The sequence below is a fragment of the Haemorhous mexicanus genome, chromosome 1 (assembly GCF_027477595.1).
Source record: "Haemorhous mexicanus isolate bHaeMex1 chromosome 1, bHaeMex1.pri, whole genome shotgun sequence".
Lineage (NCBI taxonomy): Eukaryota > Metazoa > Chordata > Aves > Passeriformes > Fringillidae > Haemorhous > Haemorhous mexicanus.
The window spans coordinates 135,820,030-135,839,878 of NC_082341.1; the positions used below are offsets into that span (position 1 = coordinate 135,820,030).

The 19,849-nt window shown below is 39.9% G+C and overlaps 1 protein-coding gene across 2 annotated transcripts in view; it reads left to right on the forward strand.

The window, feature by feature from the left end:
- The first annotated feature begins 1,005 nt into the window (after positions 1-1,005).
- The window catches only part of MTDH (metadherin), a 34,017-nt gene continuing 15,173 nt past the window's right edge, over positions 1,006-19,849 (forward strand). Inside the window, exons 1-7 of one of the 2 annotated variants that reach the window (XM_059864254.1) lie at positions 1,006-1,633; positions 7,463-7,567; positions 11,798-11,879; positions 12,292-12,471; positions 13,877-13,945; positions 16,459-16,710; positions 19,343-19,429. In XM_059864254.1, the coding sequence (XP_059720237.1) occupies positions 1,229-1,633; positions 7,463-7,567; positions 11,798-11,879; positions 12,292-12,471; positions 13,877-13,945; positions 16,459-16,710; positions 19,343-19,429 (1,180 nt within the window). In that variant the 5' untranslated portion in view covers positions 1,006-1,228. The remainder of the gene's footprint in view (positions 1,634-7,462; positions 7,568-11,797; positions 11,880-12,291; positions 12,472-13,876; positions 13,946-16,458; positions 16,711-19,342; positions 19,430-19,849) is intronic. The other variant, XM_059864245.1, reaches the window with a different exon arrangement.

Sequence of the window (19,849 nt, forward strand, 5' to 3'; positions counted from 1 at the left end):
TGGATCGATGGGCTGAGGCCAATATTAAGAGGTTCAATGAGATTGAGTGCTGGGTCCTGCACTTGGGTCACAGCAACCCCATGCCACACGCTTAGGGCACAGTGTCTGGAAAGCTGCCCAGTGGAAAAGGAGCTCGGAGTGCTGGTTGATAGCAACTGAATGTGAAGCCAATGTGTGCCCAGGTGGCCAAGAAGGCCGATGGCATCCTGGCCTCTATCAGAAATAGCTTGGTCAGTAGGACCACAAAAGTGACTGTCTCCCTGCACTCAACACTGGTGAGGCTGCACCTCAAACCCTGTGTCCAGTTCTGGGCCCCTCACTACAAGAAGGACATTGAGGTACTGGAGCATGTCCAGAGAAAAGCAATGGAGCTGGTGAAGGGGCTGCAGTACAAGTCCTGTGAGGAGAGGCTGAGGGAACTGGGGGTGTTTACCTGGGGGAAAAAGAATGAGGCTCAGGGGTCACTTTATCACTCTCTACAACCACCTTTAAGGCAGGTGTAGCCGGGTTGGGGGGGGGCGGCCCCTTCTAGGAAACCGGTGACAGAACGAGAGGACATCACTTCAAGCTGCGCGGGGGGGGAGCTTCACTTTGGCGATTAGGAGGAATTTCTTCACAGAAAGGGTGGTCAGACATTGGAATGGGCTGCCCACCCCTGGAGGTGTCTAAGAAAAGACGGGACGTGGCACTGAGCGCCAAGGTCTAGCTGACAGGGAGGTGTTCGGTCATAGGTTGGATTTGATGACCTCAGATTCCAACCCCTCGGCTTCGGCCGCTCCCGCCGCTCCCGTTCCGTTCTCTGCCTGCCACGTCGAGCTCGCGGCCTTCCCCGCCGGCACCGCCCTTGGCTGGGCTGGGCCCGGCCGGGCGCGCCAGGGAGGAGGAGGTGGAGGAGGCGGAGGTGCGGGCCCCGCCCCGCGCGCGGCGGTGATGGCGGTGATGGCTGTGGCGGCGCGCTGCGGCGGGTGCGCGGCGGGGCGGTGACGTCGCGCGCGAGGCGGAGGGCAGGGAGGAGGAAGAGGAGGAGACCCGGACGGCCCCGAGGCTGAGGCAGCCGCGTCCGGCGGAGGCTCCGCTCCCGTCCCCCGTCCCGTCCCGTCCTACCCCCACCCCCGGTGCCTCCGGTTCAGGCGGGCCGGCGCGGCTCTCCCGAGGCCGCGATGCGCTCGGCCTGAGCGCGCCCTCGCCGCCCCGCTCGGTTCGGGCCTCTGCGAGGCCGGGGACCGCGATGGCTGCGGGAAGCTGGCAGGAGGCGGCGGCCCGGTGGGCTGAGGAGGCGGCGGCCAGGGTGCGGGACGCCTTGTCGGGCGGGCTGGGGCTGCTGCGTGCCGAACTGGGCCTCGAACTGGGCCTCGAGCCGCAGGCGCTGCCCACCTGGCTCGCCCTGGCGGTCCCGGCCGCGCTGGGGTTCGTGTTGCTGGGGCTGCTGCTGGCCGCGGCCTGCGGGGGCGGCCTCCGCAAGAAGCCGGCGCGGAGCGCGGCCGTGAGGAAGGGTGACGAGGCGGTCGGCGCGGGCCTGACGGCCGGCGGGGGCCAGGGCAAGTCGGCGGGCCCGGGCCCAGGGCAGCTGAACCTCAAAGGCGATGAGCAGAAGAAGCGAAACAGGAAGAAGCTGCCGGAGAAAGCGGCGCGGGTAAGAGGCGTGTGAGGGCCGAGAGGGCAGCGGGGGTGAAAGGCGAGCTGACAGCGGCGGCACTGGGCGGGCTGTGGCACCCGGCCGGGTCCCAGTGGGGAGGCGAGGGGGTCGCGTCTGGCGGGCGGCCCCGAGCCCGGCTGCCGTTCCCCAGGCCCTGTCGCGGTGGGAAGGATCTGGGTGCCGTAGAGGTTTCCCCGAGCCACCGTGCGATATTTGTCTGTGAAAGGAAGGGTGTGGGGATCCTGACTGCTCTGGAGCCTTCTCGGGTCGTCTGGGTTACTTTGTTACTTTGAAAACCTGGAGGAGCGGCGCTGCCGCAAGTAAACTGCACGTTAATAGCCCTGGGTGATGAGGGAAAGGCTGGCTTTTTGGAAGCATTTTAATGTAAACAAAAATCATATGAAATCTGCTGTTACTATTATTCTTCGCTGAATAATAGGGTTAGCAATCAGTAGTGGCTTAGAATTTCAAGCTAGGAGTTGTAGTCTAGGCAGGTAAATACTATTGAAAGCAGCATTCTAAGCCCAATAAGTGCTGTGATGATTCAAACTTGAGTAAGCTTTTTGCTTTGTATTTTCAATGGAACACGTTAGTGTCAACCTTGCTGTGAGCGTGCCTCAATAGGAATGTGTCTGATTTAGTTATTACAGTAAGGATCATCTATTTTAATAAGAAAATCTGTGTCTTAGCAGCCCCTTAAAAAGACATCATTCCTGTAATTTATATTTTTTAAATCCTCAGTATGTAGTGTGGGACCCTTCAATCTTTGACAGTATGCATTCACTTAAGAGAAAATTAGTTGAATGCAGAAATTGACAACTGTCCTTTTAAAGCTTACAGTTGTCACAGTTTTGGGGCTTGAAGGGATTGCATCTATAGCTTTTATATTGTTAGGATGTTAGTAATCCTATTTATGTCCAAATGGATTATAGGAATGAAAGTGTAACAGATGTCCCCTGCCTCTTACAACTGTGTCATATAATTATATCTTGCTCTATAAAATCTGAATTGTTTCCCTAATGATGAGAGAAAGGAGAGACAGTGGGTTTGTATCTTCACTTGAGTATGCGGCAGCATTAAGATTTGAGAGGTTTGGGGAACTGTTTAATGAGAGTGTAAGGCTAGAACATCTTAAACAGAAAAAAAAAAAGTCTGCCTATGCCACCAACCTCTCTTTGAACACTGAACTACCGAGGTTGTTTCTGGAAGTTGCAAGAGACTGAATGCTGAGCACCAAGAAGAGGAAACATGATTCAGAATCTTTCCAGTGTAGCTAGGTTCTCCATTTTGGAGAAGGCATGCTAAAGATATAATTTTTTTCCCATCTTGAGAAACAGATACTTCAGGGCCAAATAAATATGTTATGCTTTCGTGACAACAAAGACTAGTCCTAGAAATTAAATCAAGTTTGCTTCATTTATTTGGTTGAAACTCTAGTATGAAAACAAATAATAAACTCTTGCAAGTCATTGCCGAAGACATTAAAAAAGGCCTCCACAGAAGATTGAGTGAATAGGTAGATATCACTCTTGACTTGACAATGCTTTGTAGTATACAGATTCATAAAAACAAACTTTAGTATTTTTATATAAAAAATAACTGACTTTTTTGTGAATGTAAATAATTGTACGCTACTGAGCTTGGTTTACGTAGGCATAGAATAAAGTTAAGGCAATGTAGGAGCAAATCTTTTTGTAATCAAAAGAGCAAAGTAGTTTTTTAGCTGTCATTCTTTGTCATTAAGATTTTAAAAGTTATTTTTATAGTACTTTGTATTCATTATTTTCGTGGTGAGATGGAAAAAATCCTACCTTCTTCCAAAAGGAATGCACAAACTGAATCATTAACTGTAGTGCAAATAAGTTCATACCAGTGACGAAGTTGAATAGGCCTGCCTTGTGCTCATTTTCCAAGATAAGGTTAGAGAGACCAATATTAGCATGTCCCAGTGTTTTCTGACTTACATGTGAAAAATTCTCAAAATAACATTGGAAACTTAAAGATGCAACAAAATTCTTACAGATTGCTGCCTGGTGATTTTCTTCGTGTGGTTTGTGTGCTGTGATGCTAATACTGTGGGCTGGGAGGGGAAAAGAGTAAGCCTATTACCAGTAGATTTACTACAGGACTTGCTATGCCAGGGTCTAGATTTCCATTGCAGGCGTTTCAGAAAGCTTAGAGCAACTGGTCTGTGGCTTTAAGAACACACTACAGATGTCTAGTTAAAAGCTGTAGGGTTACTTTAATACAGAATTCCTGAGCTCACTGTATGGCAGGTGATGTGTAACACTCGACAGTCAGGATCAGAAGTGTTCCTCACTGTAGCTTTTCTGAGGAAGAGCATTAATTTTTTCCTTGCATGTGGCTTTATTCAGTACCTGTATAAGTAGGGTACAACTTACCCTACATGTTCTTAGTAAAATAGGTTTCTCTGAATAACACTGCATTGACTGAATACAGTAGTACCTATGAGATTTTGTTTATTTACTTGCTGTGAACAGGCTGGGAATAAAATAGAGCTGAAACTGTTTAGCATTCATTAACATTAAAGTTTACAGGGCCAGTTCTGGCTTTCAGGCTGCTTGGAGCAAGGTATCATGGTCGTTACATCAGATTCTGTGCAGTAAACCTGAAGCTGCTTTTTTCTTTTTTCATTTTTATTTTAACTCCTGGAAGAGGCAGAGGTCTTTGGCCTCATTAAGATTTTTTTTTCTGTCCATAAAACTTGATAGTTAATTTTGATTCTCTCCCCTTTTGAATAATTACTGTGCCTCTCCTACTTCAGCAGAAAAAAAGTGAAGCTGTTCTTACATGGTTTCTGTGCAATCTGCCAAACACCACAGAAACTTGAGAGTAGCCATCTTTGCTCTGCTACCACTTTAGGAAGCCGTTCACACCATCTATTTGTAGATGTGGAAAATACCAAATCGACTTTGTGCTTCCTATTGTTTGTCATGCACCTGGAGAATAAATGCCACACATTCTAGTAAAAGTATTTGCATTCATTTGAGGAAGTTTCATATTTAGTCTGCTTGAAAGAACTTTCTGGGCTATAGCTGTTTATTGTTTATTTGCACTTAGATTGTGTAAAGACTTTATACTTTCAGCTGATACTCATGTGTTGGTTTGTGTAATGTTAGTGGTCAAATGGCAAAAGTAGGGCTGTAGGATTCTTTGGGCCTGATAAAGAAAATTGCTTAGTTTCTTTCTGAAGAGGAGCTTACAGAAAACATTGGTAAACAGATTCTTTCATTGGCCAAGATATTCTAAGCAGAGGTGTCTTTATAATGTGTAACTGAGGACTTTGGCTAATACAGCGTTGTAAGATTAAGGCGATAGCAATTTCATGAATACTGTTTGAAGCAGGAAACTGAGTTATCCTTTGCAGTACCATGTTTAAAGAGTACTTTTTGTTTTCATAGTCTAAGCAAAACTTGTTCTAGATTTGATATATCTTAACACCCTCAAATGAATGTGTGTGGAAAAAGGTTAAGTATTGGAATTTTAAGGTCCTCGGGCAAAAAAAGCACTCAATAATCAATGCTGTTACTGACAGCATTACTTCTGCCTTGTTGTATCTTGCCTGGCAGCTTTAAGATGAGGGTGGAAAAGATGGCAAATAATAAACTGCACAATTTTGAGTTAATTAATTATGTCAGTGGATATTTAATTTATTACCCATAAAGTTTTAAACTTTGGGCTGTGGTTGTCTTTTTAAAATTAAACGTTTCTGAATACTGTAGGAAAACTTTCTTCTTTCTGGCTTCTGTTGCTTTCTTTAGTATATCCAAAAATGGTCACATGGATTTTGGTTAAAATTCTGTGATTCATCTATGGGCAGAAAATAAATGTGGACCGCTTCCACTGAAAAGGAGGGTATTACAATTAAGGGATGTACTTCTCCTGAATGTATCGAAGTTCAAGTTTTCTAACATGTTTCTAAAGATTGTTGTTTACATAATCAGATGATCAGACAGCATTTTGAACCGTCATGTGGATAATTTTTCCAGAGGGTTTTTAATGGATATGAATTAGTTTATTAGTTCAGAGAAAGAGCTTAAGTTTTTTTAAATTAAAGATAAAAACGTCTATTTATTGAATAGCTGGGAGGGGTTACTAAAGTACTTTTCAATTTAAGGTACATATGTAATAGCTAAGAAGCAAGGTACAGAATTTACAAAGTTAGTTGGCTGTAAAATTTTTGATACAAATCCAATACTAGATGCATCAAATATGTTATCTAACTTTACTTCTAAACAGTCCCTGGAGAAAATAGAGAGGCACAAGAACTGAGTTTTGGCAATGAGTTATTTTCAAGATTAAATATCAGTTCTTTGTTATCCCTGTGGAATATACCAATAAGGTGGACTTTGTTGAGAAGAACTTCTAGAGAGAGTTCCTAGACCAGACTTGTAAAATACACTTTGTTTTCAGAATGCTGAGGGAAATGTACTGCATATTAGATATGAGAAGTCTAGTTTAAAGCTGGTTGTTGAAGGAGAAGAGAGGTTAGGTGACCTGATATTTCAATTTCTATTTATAGTTACTTTGAAGAAGTTGGCACCCTTGCTAACTACAGTTAGCAATACTATGTTATGCACTAGTGAAACCATGCCGGGGTGGTTTGTAAGCATAATACAATGTGGCAAGACTTAAATGCCTAGAACAGTTAAATTGAGGATCAGATCCAATGTTTGAAGGAATAGGCCGCACTAAGTTGTGATATGGCTTTTGTTTTATTTGAAAGCAATTAGGTTTGTGTGATGCAGAGTTATAATAGCTTTTGGGTTTTTAATAGCAAAAAAAAAATAACTAAAGGTAATAGAGCTTGAAATTTATTTTGAAAGAATTGCAGGAATTAAAGCAGCTTTGAAGTAGCATTCATTTATCTGAGTCATTCTGAACGTGAACCAGTGACATTTGTGTGGACACTATCAATTACTATTCTTAACAGTTGTTTTTCATGCAATGAAATTAATGGCTGACTGTAGTATAATATTTTCATCTCTTTTGCAGTTAAGCAGAGTAACTTCAGTCATAGCCTTTTGTTAGAAGTAAATGATTTCTAGATTACTACATTTCTCTATGGGGATATGTAGGCTGAGGTGTATGCCTTTGCTGTCAAAAGTAATGTAAAGATTCATTTAATGATTGTCCAGAGTTTCAATTTTGTATGTTGACTAATACATGCTAATTTTCTTTCTCTAATTGTGAGGGGGAAATGGTAGACTAATGTAACACCTGTAATCAAGTCTGTCTGAAAAGAACAATGGGCTACCGTGCTTAGTCATGCTTCATGTTTGATTTGTAATTTCTTTTCTACTATGAAGTTTAACTTGTGAAGGAAGTGAGCTGGGAGGGATACGCATAGAGAGAAATTTCAAATGTTTGGTCGATGTAGAAATTACTTTTAAAAATTAGTCCTCTTGCTGAACTGCTACAAAGTGGTAATTGTGTTAATTTAATTGGATAATTTATGGCATGTACAACTGTAGTTGTTCTGAATCAGTTTTCAGAACAGCTACAGGTAATTTTAAAAGCTGGTAAATTTCCGAAATTTACCATTTGCTATGAAATTCCTGGATTGAATAGAAGTGAGAGGAAATGAGAAGACAGGTTGTCTTTCCTTTTTCATTTCTGTGTTTGGTAAATACAGAATTGCAGTAGATCCTTTGAACAACAATCCACAATTAGGCCTGGTCTATTCAATAATCTTACAAGCGCTTTTCCATCAACAATTGCATTTCAGTAATAGTGTAAATTTGTGCTTTGCTTCATCTGCTTTCTCTAATTTTTTTTTATTATTTATGCTCATTGTTTACACAGCCTAATGGACGGTCTTTCCTTGATATATCTGAAGATGAAGTAATACAAACTGTCCATAAAGACAATGTAAAGCAGCCTGTGGACACAGAAAAGAAGAATGAAAAGGTTAGTTATGGATACAAAGCAAAAATGTTGAAGTTTGATTTATAATATTTCAGTATCTAATAACTCTGGTTTTGGTTTGAAATCCTGTTACTTATATGAATAAAGAGGCAGATTTCTTACTGTGAAGAGTACTAATGTAATTTGGAGTTGAAAAGAGCTAAAGTAGTATTTTCTTAACTTCTGAGACATGCCTTATCACAGAATGTTTGTCAAGGAAACCCCACTCCCAGCCCCCCACTAAACACTGATATCTCTGTTCATCATGTGACAGTGTTAAGCCTACAGAAATAAAGTTTGTTTCATCTTGATGGCTTCATGGGGATGCAGCATAATGATAGTATTGTTAAGTGCCTTGTAAATGGTCTACCAGTTGGGGGACTACTATTCAAAGGATTTAGACCATGTGCCTGCTTATTTCTTTTGCCAGATGTATCCATTAGTAATTAGAGTTCTTGATTTTTGATGATAAATGTGAGCTTTGAAGTCTGGTGTGGGCTTTTTTGTTACACAAATTAAACAGCTACATTAAAAATATATTTTAAAATATCCATCTGTAATGTCTAATCTAAAAGGTAACCTTACTACTGGCAGTGTTATTTTTTGAATTGTGAGGACTAATCTTTTTTTATTATATATGCTGTCATTTATAGGCAACATGGATATGCTTGGGCCTTTGATAATTTTTTTTAATTGGTTCTTGCTAACATTATGCATGAAGTTTTCCCAGTGTCATTGTTTTCTGACTTATTTTCTTCAATAAAATGCTTTTGTTGTAACTATACTGAGGAAAAATAGAAGGTTGTCTATAAAAAGTCAGAAACACTTTGCTGTGAGGGTGGTGATACACTGGAACAAGTTGCCCAGGGAGGTTGTCGATGCCCCATCCCTGGCCTGGAAGTGTTCAGGGTCAGGCTGGATGGGGCTTTGAGCACCCTGGTCTAGTGAAAGGTGTCCCTGCCCATGGCTGGGGTTGGAACCGGATCATCTTTGATGTCCCTTCCAATCCAAGCTTTAATAAATACACTTGCTTACCCTCCAATAACTTCTTTTGTGGTTAGTATTTTGGCTAAAAGACTGTATCCTTTTAGTTTGCTGTAGGAATTTAAATGTTTTTGCAATTGGCAGATTGAGTGACTTTTCTGTGAAATAGGTTTGCCTTAAAGTTCCATGCTGTGTGGTTCTTCCTCTTCTCCATGTTTTGCGTATCAGATGGACTTGGCTGTTTTTTTTTCCCAAGAACATACCACAATTTGAACCTGAATGAATAACTCTATTTGCAGGTTTTCAAGTAGATTAGGTGTTTAAATCCTAAGCTCAACTTCACGTTAAAATTGCAAACAGAGTGACCTGAATTTTAAAATGTGAAGCTGAAACTGCAGCTCTAGGAAATGAGTACCACTAAATGGATGTGGATGATTATTCAAATTGTGGTTTCATATGACTTTGGGGGATCCTGGGCAAAAAATGGTTGGAGTAAATTGTTACCCTTCAATTAAAAGCATGCTTAAGAACTTCCTTTGAACTACAGGTAACTGTACAGGCTTCTAATTATTACATCAGGCTTCTCAGGGCATCTATAGCATTTCTAACATTACAAACCTGCTGAGGTTGTAGGGGGTCCTGTCTAAGTGTCTTTGTGTACCATCTTTGGGATGGATGGTGTAAGACAATGGCTGTGATTGAAGTTGTATGTGCATGTGTGTACATATATGAATGCATATAACCTGTGGTCTGAAGGACATGGTGGTTTTTTTGTGCTTCAATATATGTGTTCAGTGAAAATGACACATCCTTTGTGTTTCTGTATTTCTTGGCTGCTTCAGGGTTGTGAATTTCTTGTGTGTTTTTCTGCTTTGTGGGAGGGGAATCTTTGGGTAATGTCTGGACTCAGGCTGTTACAGGGTTTATTATTCTGCAGTTAGTGACTTGCCACAGTACAGGGTTTTTTAGTGTTTAGTATAAGGGACTGTTCCCTAAGAAATGACTCTGTGTATGAGATCCTGGGAAGTTAAAACTGTCATCATCCGTTCTGTTTGCAAGCACATAACTGCTTTGTTTTGAATACTAGAAATGATTACTCAGCTAGGGATCAAGAAGAAAGGTTTATTTTTTCTATTGTCCTTGCATGGGGCACAATGCATCCTAAGGACTTAAAATATTTTGGCAGGCCTGCAGTATTCCTCATGTGCTCTTTGGCTGTTGGCAGAGCCAACACTGGCATCTTTGTGTGTTGCAGAAGGTGACACTCTGAATCCATAGGCTTCTGCAGAATGACCAGCTGGCTTGCTCTGGCTTTAGCATCTCTTGCTGTTTCCATCAGTTTGGTACTGAGATAGCAACTGGTACAGTACAAAGTTTAGCAGGTGGTGGGTTAATTGGACAAAAAAGGATGGTTCTGGTTTTTCAGAACAGGGTAACACAGTTTAGGAAAGTAAACACTTTTTCAAGATTTGAATTCTTGATCTTTTTAAAAACAGTATTTGTTAATCACAAACTTCTTTTTCAGCTGTTAAACTTCAGTGTTTTACTGGAAAGTATAAAATTTGATGGCAATACTTCCATAGGAGCTAGTTATTTAAGGAAACTGAAGTTACAGTTTGGAATCTTGAACTGTTGTCTGGGAGCCTTCTGAAGTAATTTCAGGTGTTCTCTTAGTGACAAAGGACAGTTGGGTAGTTACAGCTTTGTGGATAGAAACTTTAGAGTCTCAAGTTCCAGTCTCAATGTAGCTGCAAATGGGAGACAAATGTACAAACTTTTTCTGTTTGTAATCTTTCTCTGCTCAAGCTTGAAGAGGCAATTTATAACTAATTTTAATGCTAATTCTCACTTGCCTTTTTAATTCCTTCATTAGAAGTTGCCCTAGCAAATAATTTGACTTGTTCATATTTTTAGAACCAATTCTTCTCAGGTTGCTTTTGAAACCAGCCCTTCTCTTTTGGAGGCTTTTCAGAAGTTACTTAGCTGCTATGTGGGCAAAGGTAGTCTGCTGAGCAAATGAAAATTCAGCTTGAGTGCATCTGTAGTTTGGGTTCCCATGTACATTAAGCCATGAGCTAACTGTTAAAATCAGTTCCCTAAATGTTATAGGTGTGGTGAGCAGCATTGCACATAAGCAGTGAATTTTTTTATCATCTCTGCTGCACTAACAAGCTATACTGCTCTCACTACCTGTTTTGAAGCTAAAGATCACTCTGGGGACATGGTAACTCTAAGGCATATGAACTGCATGCCATTGTGGGGGCCCATAGAATATCTGCAGCAGATATAGTAATAATTTAGGTGTTACCAATTCTGAATTCTAGAGAGATTGTTAGACACTTCTTGGACATTTAAGACTAGAAAACCAAATCGTGGGAACTCAGGTGTGCAGCTGGCAATTACTAGTCTGACTCTGGCAGATGTATTCCAGAAAGATGTCCAGCATTCTTAGACTATTTCAGAGACAGTGAATAAGTAAATAGTTCCCCTTATAACATTTGAGTGGATAACCATATTTCTTTTTAAAGTCTTGTTGTTTTTCATTCAGGTTTATCTGGTAGTTCTTATACCTTTCTTCACTAGGTTGAAAAGCTTTTCAGTACTGTGTTTTCTTTCTAAGAAGTTAGTCAAGTCAATTTGCTCCAAGGCTTTCTGCAATATATTTTCTCCCAATATCTTGGGGTTTTCTCTTTTCAACACTATCTTTTCAACACTCTGTATTGCTACCTCTTGCACCAAAACTACTTGCAGAAGCAGTCATGTCTGTTCCTATTTGTTTAGCTTAGCTCTCACATCCAAGAAGCCATAACTGATGAAACCTTGAGGGGAAAAAAAGGTTGGAATGTATGGGCTCTAATCACAGCCTGTGTTTTGAAGTAATTTCCAAGCTGGATTTTTTTTACCTTTTTTTTAAGGAGTTGCTGGTATTATTTATTTCTCCATGTGTAACTTTATACTTTTGCATGAAACAAATTTTGACAGAGTGGCATCTGCCTGCTGAACGGCTCATTACTCCTCTGTGACTCTGATGCTGCCAGCATAGCTTCTTCTACCTGGTTTTGTACTTTGCAGCATAAGTAATGTTCCCCCACCTGCCAGTTCTGTGCTGCATGCGTCTTTCATGGAGGGTTGTTCTGGAAAATCTGTTTTAAATTTATTCCTGTATTTTCAGGGGGGGAGGGAGTTCTGAATCACTATGCCAAGTGGTACGTAAGTAATCATTAAGAAAATGTTTTATTTTTATTCTAGTCAAAGAAAAAAAAGAAATCAAAGGGAGATTCCAAAACAGTTCAGGATACATCTCGTCTGGATGGAAAGGAAGTTGATGAAGGTACTGAACACAAACATACACAAAATGCAAACATGATGGCTTAAATGCTGTTTAAGATTTACTTACGTTTGGTTCATAAAGAAACACAAACTCATAACTCCATATTATGTATGTATTATATATGGAAATATGATCTTTGAAACAACAGTATTTAGTAACTTCAACTGATTTTTTTTAAGTAATCTTATAAAAACTGAGAAATATGGATAGTAAGGTGTTCATGCTATTCATGTTTTGCTCTGTGAAGCCACGTATTACGACAGAAAAACTTACCTTTGGCCGTTTATGTTTTTAATTTGCGGTTGAAACTGACTGGTTAAAATGCCCTCAGACTTCTGTTTGACATGATACAAGCTAAAAATCTTTTCTTCCTCTCTGGCTTAGTGATGTTTTCATTTGGGTGATGTTTTAGGAGCCTGGGAAACAAAAATCAGTAACAGAGAGAAGCGTCAGCAGCGTAAACGAGACAAGGTGCTGAATGACGGTGGCTCAGGAGAATCAAATCTCCAGGCCATAGAAAACACGGTTACTGTATCCATTGAACAGCTGATGCCTACACCATCACTTCCAGTTGGTCTCAGAAAAAATAAAGGTATGATGCTTGATAGGTCTGTGAATGTGTCCTAGAAAGGTAACTTTACTTGAATGCTTTAATAGTGACTCTGTTTTGGATGTATGTTAAGTGTATTTGGAGGTGAAACTCTTGAGGAAATTATTTCAAGCTGTGTAAAAGTACTTTCTCATTGTGCAAAACTCCCCCTTTTCTAGACGTATTTTTGGGGAAACTCAAGAGTGTTTTGGAGTAAGTGGCTAAGGCACTGGCTTCCATCCACGCTGGTGCGCTGTTGGTTGCTACACAGCTGTGCAGGCCTGTCCCTGTTCCTTCACTTGTGCTCTGTGACTCTGCCCTTTGGTTTGAGAAACTTCAGAGGCATCCTCAGCAGAGCTGCAGGCAGCACCAACTCCTTAACTTCTTGAGTGCTTCCTTGTGGGAAGGTTATGCCTCTGAAGTGCTCTTGAAATATCATTCACTGCTTAACACATAGGTATTTTTTTCCAACATAGATTTAGTAGCATCCTGCACTAAAGCTGTTCATAATGGTAAGGCACACGTGGCTCAGATTTACTAGTCAATTACTGTAGCTGAGGATTCAAGAGATACTTTTGCTGTTACAGAAACAAAAGATTGAATGGGCTGGTTTAGAGCATGTGTAGGCACAGGAATTCCTATTTGGGTAAAACTGAGAAGTAGGTGCTTTAATTAAGTGAAACTTGATGTTCTAGCAAAGCCACAAAAAGACTGAGCTGAACAACTGTCTGGTACTTTGAAACAATTCATTGAAATTTGTATGCCTCACCTTCCTGTTTCATTGACACTCATTTGCACCTTGACTGAGTGCACAATTGTTGCCCTGAGGACTAGATCAGTTGTTTCCTGTTGTCTTTTTTTTCCTTCAGTTTAGAGCTTCAAGAAATCATAGTTCCAACTGTCTTTAAACACTATTGCTAACCATAACCACTGTAACTTCTCCAGTGAGAATCCATTATGTATCATACTTTTTTTGTATCTTGTGTATCACCTTGTACGAGACAAATCCAGAAAGAATTTAGCTGTATCTAGTGTTTTGATGGTGAGGTAGATGTTAGAAATAGTTACAGGTCTGAAATACTTCGAGCCACTCTTTGCTTGTAAATAACAACCTGTGTTTTAGATATATGCTCTTTGTTCATTGGGAAAGTAGTTTAAGTTCTTTGAAATCTGCAGTTATTTGGTATATGGGTCCTAAGTCACTTTGAGAGCATTTTGTCTGCCACATAAACATAAATAATAAAAAATAGAGCATCTTAATTTTATCCTTAAGTTTTCTGTAAGTGTCTTAATTTACTGTAAGGTACTAATATATTCTTAAAATATTAGTAATGGATTGTTAGAAGATTTTTACAGGTGTTGTTTTTTAAAAAAGCTTAATCTAGCTTTGTTTCCTCTTCTTAATCAGGTGATGCACTTTTGAATGCACAGATTAACAGTTCTAAACCTGCAAAGGGGGAATCATCAATTCCACAAGGTAAAAAGTTTTTATTATTGGTCATCCTAAGTAACTAGAGGAGTATTTTACAGAAGTGAAATCAGCAACTGTTGGTGCAGGATTTTGAGTTACTGACCTGGAACTTTGCTGTACATCTGGCTCTTTTGGCTATGCAAATATTATACTTCTAAGTTCCAGTTATTTCTTAAGAAGTTGAAAACAGTGTCTCTTACATGCAGAAATACGATTCAGTGTTTTGAGTTTTCAGGTAGATTACCTACTGTAAAAATCTTTATGTACAGAACAGTAACATTTATTTTTAAACTCTGCTGAAAAATTCTTTATCCTAGCTTTTCAGACTTACTCACCTATTTGTGTTAATTAATTATTTTCTCAAAGAAACCCTGGTATAGATAACTGCAGAGAGCTCACAAGTCCTGATTGTTGTTTACACTTGTTTCAGGTTGAATATACTAGTTACTCTGTTCTTTACATTCTCTTTTGAGATATATAATACCTTAGTTTTGGAAGTTCTTACATATGAATACATGTTTATAAAAAGAATATTCTTGACATATGTCATACACAAAAACTTTAAATATTTGACTAGTAAATCTTAACAGTTTTCTAATAACAGATACTGCTATAATAATACTTGAAGTGAATTAGTTTGACACAATGAAATCAAGATGGTTGTTACTTACCTATAGCCAACATTAGCTGTGTTGCTTTAATAAAAAATAGCTAGTATAAGTAACCAAGTCAGCAAATGAGTTATTAAAAGCACACAGATCCGGAAAGCGAATCCCTTTCTGTTTGTTTTTGGGAGCTTTACTTCACACACAAACTTCCTATACCATGGCACAGAAGGAGGGTGCTGTATTCTTCAGAGATGCCTAATGGGAGGACAGGAGAAAATAACCAAGTTTCAGTAAGGGGAAGGTCATGAGGAAAAAGCTTTTCATGAGATTGTCCAGAGAAGCTTTGAACTATCTTTATGATTTCCAGAGCTTGAATGAACTGCCTTTATGGTTTCCAGAGCTTGAATAATGTAGTATAATTTTGAAGCTAGCTGTGCATTGAACAAAAGGTGGGACTAGGTGACTTTGAGAGATCTTTTCAGTCTTCAGTTTTCTGTGATTCAGTGAGAACTGGCTGGTCATTTAGAAGTTAAAGTTTTTGACAAGAGAGAAGTATAATAAACAGAGAATAATCAAGGTCCTGCTTCAGGACCTCAGCTGCTTTTTTGCAAAGTTGCAAAAAGGTTTTTCTAGCAACTGCGGTTTGGTTTCTGTCACTTCAGTATTCTTTTGTTGCCTTTCCCCAAGACTTCATATTATGCTAGGAGGACATTGACTGACAGGAGCAATGCTAGTGCTGTAGAGAAAGGGCAGTGGTTTTTGTACAACAGTGGTGACCTTACAGATGTCTGTGTTTGGAATTGATTTGTCTGAGAAAATCTAGGCATATCTCACCTAATTAATTCTATGTTAGTGATGCCAGCTTGAATTGGGCATGTTGATGCTGCCTGAGTTACAAGTTCATTTGGAAAATAAAAGGTTTGGTCTCTATTTTTTGTTGGCATATGTTGGCATATGACTTGTGCATAAGGGTTTGGCTTACTGTTTAAGTGTTACACTTGTAATATGCAAATATTTCTTAATTGCTTGTAGAAGAACAGTTTTTCTGTTTTTTCCACTGCATATATAAAAAGAAAAAGGGGATATGATTTACAAAGCACTTTGAGAAAGGTTTGTGATATATAGGAAGGGAGGCTGGATGCACTAGCCCTTACATTTCATAGAGACATAAATTTAAAAAACTTCTATTATGGTCTTTGTCCCAGTGTACTGCTGACTTCTCAAAGAATACATTAAACTTGCAGTGGCTAGTAATTTCTCATGAGGGTAACATGTAACAGATTCTTGCAGTGTTGTGGTCTTTTACCTTAGTGAAACATAAAATATGTTACTTACGAATTGAGTGTTACTATGATTTCTGTGTCTCACTGCGAGGGACTCTATGATCAGTATGATATCTATGCTCCTTGTAAATCCTGTGTAGCATTTGGGAAATATTTTCTAAGACTTGGTAATTTTGTCTGCATCCTGCTTGGAGAACTGCTGCATGCAATTATGAAACAGAAAATACTCTCTGTTTAGTGCATGGGTTTTTCCACAAGTCATCCCCATACTGTCTAAGAGAAATTAGCTGACAGTGAGTGTTGAAAGTACCCTCCCCACCCTTTTTCTAATCTAGAGAGACCAATTCACCAACAGTGCGTTCAAGCCCTATAAAGAAAGGGATGAGGCAAGAGAGTGCAGTTGGTGCTGTTTTTTCCTCCCTCTTCAAGTTAGTAGACAGATGGTGCAGATCATCTGAACTGGAAAATCAGCTGAGACAGAGCAGCAGCCCTGTCTGTATCACACTGGTGTAGCAAAGCTGCCATTCATTCAGGATTTTTTTTATTACATGAATGTGCATATAACGATATTTTAATTCTTCATCCAGTTGTTATTTTAAATAATCCTTTTGTTATTGTTGTATTTAAGTTTCTCCGGGATTGAGTGAAAGCCATACAGTAAATGGAGGAAGCTGGAATGAGAAGTCTGTAAAAATCTCCTCACAGATTGGTGTAGGGGAGGAGAAATGGACATCTGTTCCTTCAACTGCAGCTGGGAAGAGGAAGACTGAGACATTGGCTTGGGGCCAAGACACTGGAGATGCTAATGGAAATGGAAAGGACTGGGGAGTGAGCCTGGTAGGCAGGCCCTGGAAAGAGCGTTCTTTGTTCACTCCTATTGGTAAGCTATTTCCAAGAATTTGCTTCATGTAAGCAATTTTACATAAATGTATTTTTAGTAGTCTCTGAAATATTTTTATGTTTATATATTAAAAAGATCTTGACATGGTCTACTGAAATGTTAACTGAACAATTTCTGTTTACTGCAAGTGCTGATGCCTTAGCATCCATGTTTCTGTGTACAGTTAAACTGGCTTTTTTGAGTTTATCTGGGATAAAATTATTTCTGTGAAGGATTGCAATGTTGTATATCACTTTCATAAAGTTCTGAAGATGATTGCTAAGCCATTTTGATGCATAATTTCTTTAAAATTATGTCTTAAAACCCAGGTTGTAAGTCTGTTCTGTTGATCCAATACGATGAAATCAATTGTGTCTGATTTTGGCAGGTGTTTTTTTTTTGGGCCCCAGGCATAAACATTGTTTAACTCTTGTGACACTTAGTGTTACACTGTTTTTCTCATTAGAAACTGTTTTGGTTTTTTTTTTTAGTGCTCAGTACAGTTTTCTGCCTTTTTTCCTTGTGCTGTCCATAGTAATAATGGAGAAGATTTCTTGATTTCTCTCTGAGCAACAGTCATCAACTTATTACTAATTACTATAACATGGACCTTCCCACTGTTCAGTCTAAGTATCCTTATCTCTTCTGGAAAGCAGTGTTGCTTTGTAGTTAGCAGTGTTTCTTCAGACTTGTGTAGTCTTAACCCCAGCCAGCAGGCAAGCCCCATCCGGCTGCTTACTCACTGTCTCACCAGCAGGGGAGACATGGGGAGGAGAAAAGCTGGAAAACTCCAGTGTTGACATAAGGACAGTTGAATAGGGAAAGCAAAACCTGTTCATGCAGACAAAGCAAGGAAATAATTCTCTGCTTCCCATGGGCTGGTGGGTGTTCAGCCATCTCCAGGAGAGCAGCACTTCATCACATGTAATAGTGACTTGTGAAGACAAATACCATTAACTCCAAATGTCCTTCCCTTCATCCTTCTTCCCCTGACTTTCTATACTGAGCATAATGCCACATGGTAGGGAATATTCCTCTGGCCAGTTGGGGTCACTTGTCTGGGCTGTCTCTTCCAACTTCTTGTTGGGAAGACAAGCTCCAGCCACCTTGCTGCCCATGATACAAGAAGTGGAAAACGCCTTGACTCTGTGTGAGCACTGCTCAGCAACATCCCTGTATTACCAACACTGTTTTCAGCACAAATCCAAAACACAGCCCTGCCCCAACCATAATTTGCAGAAGTCTAGACCTTCTTGTATTTCTCTGGCATATTTTGAAATGAAGTTCCTGAGGCTAGATCTGATATACCCTTGGAAGCTTTACCATTGCCAAGTAGAAGTGGAGGGCTTTTTTCATGTTCTGGCTAGATGTGTTCTGCTGTGTATTCTAATAAGGCAGTTGATAGTGACTGACCAACTTTTTGTTGGTTTTGTTACTGAGGATACATCAAATCTACCAAGCTGATTTGCTTCTGGTAAAATGAATAATTTTGTGGGTGTAGGAAAGCAGTGAAATGCTTTCATGATGACTAATACTTTCAACACTGTTTCTCACAGTGTTGTTGTATCCAAACTAGAGCAGGTGAGAAACTGATCAGACCCGAGGTAATGGTCAGTAAGTCCTACCTCCCTGGAGGCTGGACAAGGGGGATGTCACAGGGCTGTACTTAGAACTGTCCTGTTTATCATCTTTATAAATGACCTGGAGGACAACCGTGTCATTCACATCCAGTTTCCAGATTATATCAGAGTTAAATGTGAGGGCGGGAATCAATTGAAACAGTCCAGGTTGGGGATCCCATCCAGAAGGACCTAAACCTGATGGGAGTAATGAGCCAGCGGGAACCGGAGGAAGTTGAGTGAGGACAAATTGCTGAATCTGGTTGGAAGCAACCCTGGCTGGATATTGACTGCCTGGATTGCAGCTTTGTGGATAAGGGGTCTTGGTGGGCACCAAGGTGGATGTGAGCCAGCTGTAGATCCTAGTAGCAAAGGACATGAGGAGTATGCTGGGGTGCATTAACACAGGAGTCAGTAAATTGGGGGTTAGTGACTGTCTACTTTTTGGACAACATCTGGAATACCTGTTTGGTTTTTAGCCAAATTAAGTAAATGTAATTCTAAATAAAAGCCACTAATAGTTTTTACTGGCTATTTCTGCTTATTTTCTGCCTTACATATGTAACAGTCTAGTATGTCTTCATTTTTAAGCAGTATCTCCTATTCTTTAAAAATTGTTCTGAATTTTATTCCCTTCTTTAACATATATATAAAATATACTCCAAGCTATGTTCCATCTACGTGTACTTTTCAAAACTTAGTAATTGCAGTAATGGGAGGAATAATAGAATTGGGCTCAAAAAACAATTGACTTCTCTTTTGTGAGAAGCTTATATATAGAAAAAGCTGTAAAGTGAAGATGGCCTTGTAAAGCTTGAAAATTGTTTCAAGCTATTTGTTCATAAAGTCACAACTCTATCAGCACTAATTAATGTCCTCAGTTATGTGAAATGTCATCATGGCTGGACTAGCCAGTGTTTTTCTGATCCAATTTGTAATTAAATAGCTACATTTTCAACATTGGCAGCAGTGTGTGAAGCTCTTTTTATTTTTTTTTCTCCCCTTCCCCACAGCTGCTTGGAATGTGGATGCAAGGATTAATACCTCTGAACAGAATTCTACTTCTTTCTCCTCATTTGGATTAACTCCTGGAGTTTCTGGTATGTGTGCCTTTCAAAAGATTTTTCCTCTCTCTTCTACTCTACCAGGTGGAATAGAGTTTGCCAAGTGATACTAATATGCATTTTCTCATTTTTCTTTGAAAATAGTACTGCAAAGAGGTGGAAGACACTTAAAAAGCTATTTTCTTATGCTGAAATTATGCAGTAAAGTGACTGTATTAAATTGATAATCGAAAGAGAGATCAATCACAGAATATTAGTAAGAAGGTTGGAACTAGAGGGGGTTGGATTGAGGTGACCTTTGTATGTTCTAACCCAAATCATTCTATGATTCTGTGATTGCTTACTTAGCCACCTTGTTTGTGTGTTAAGTATAATTAATGGGCATAAGAGGTTTCTCTAGCACTGTAATACCTCAAGTTGGAGATCTGAAGATATCTTTCTAGGGGAGCCCATTTA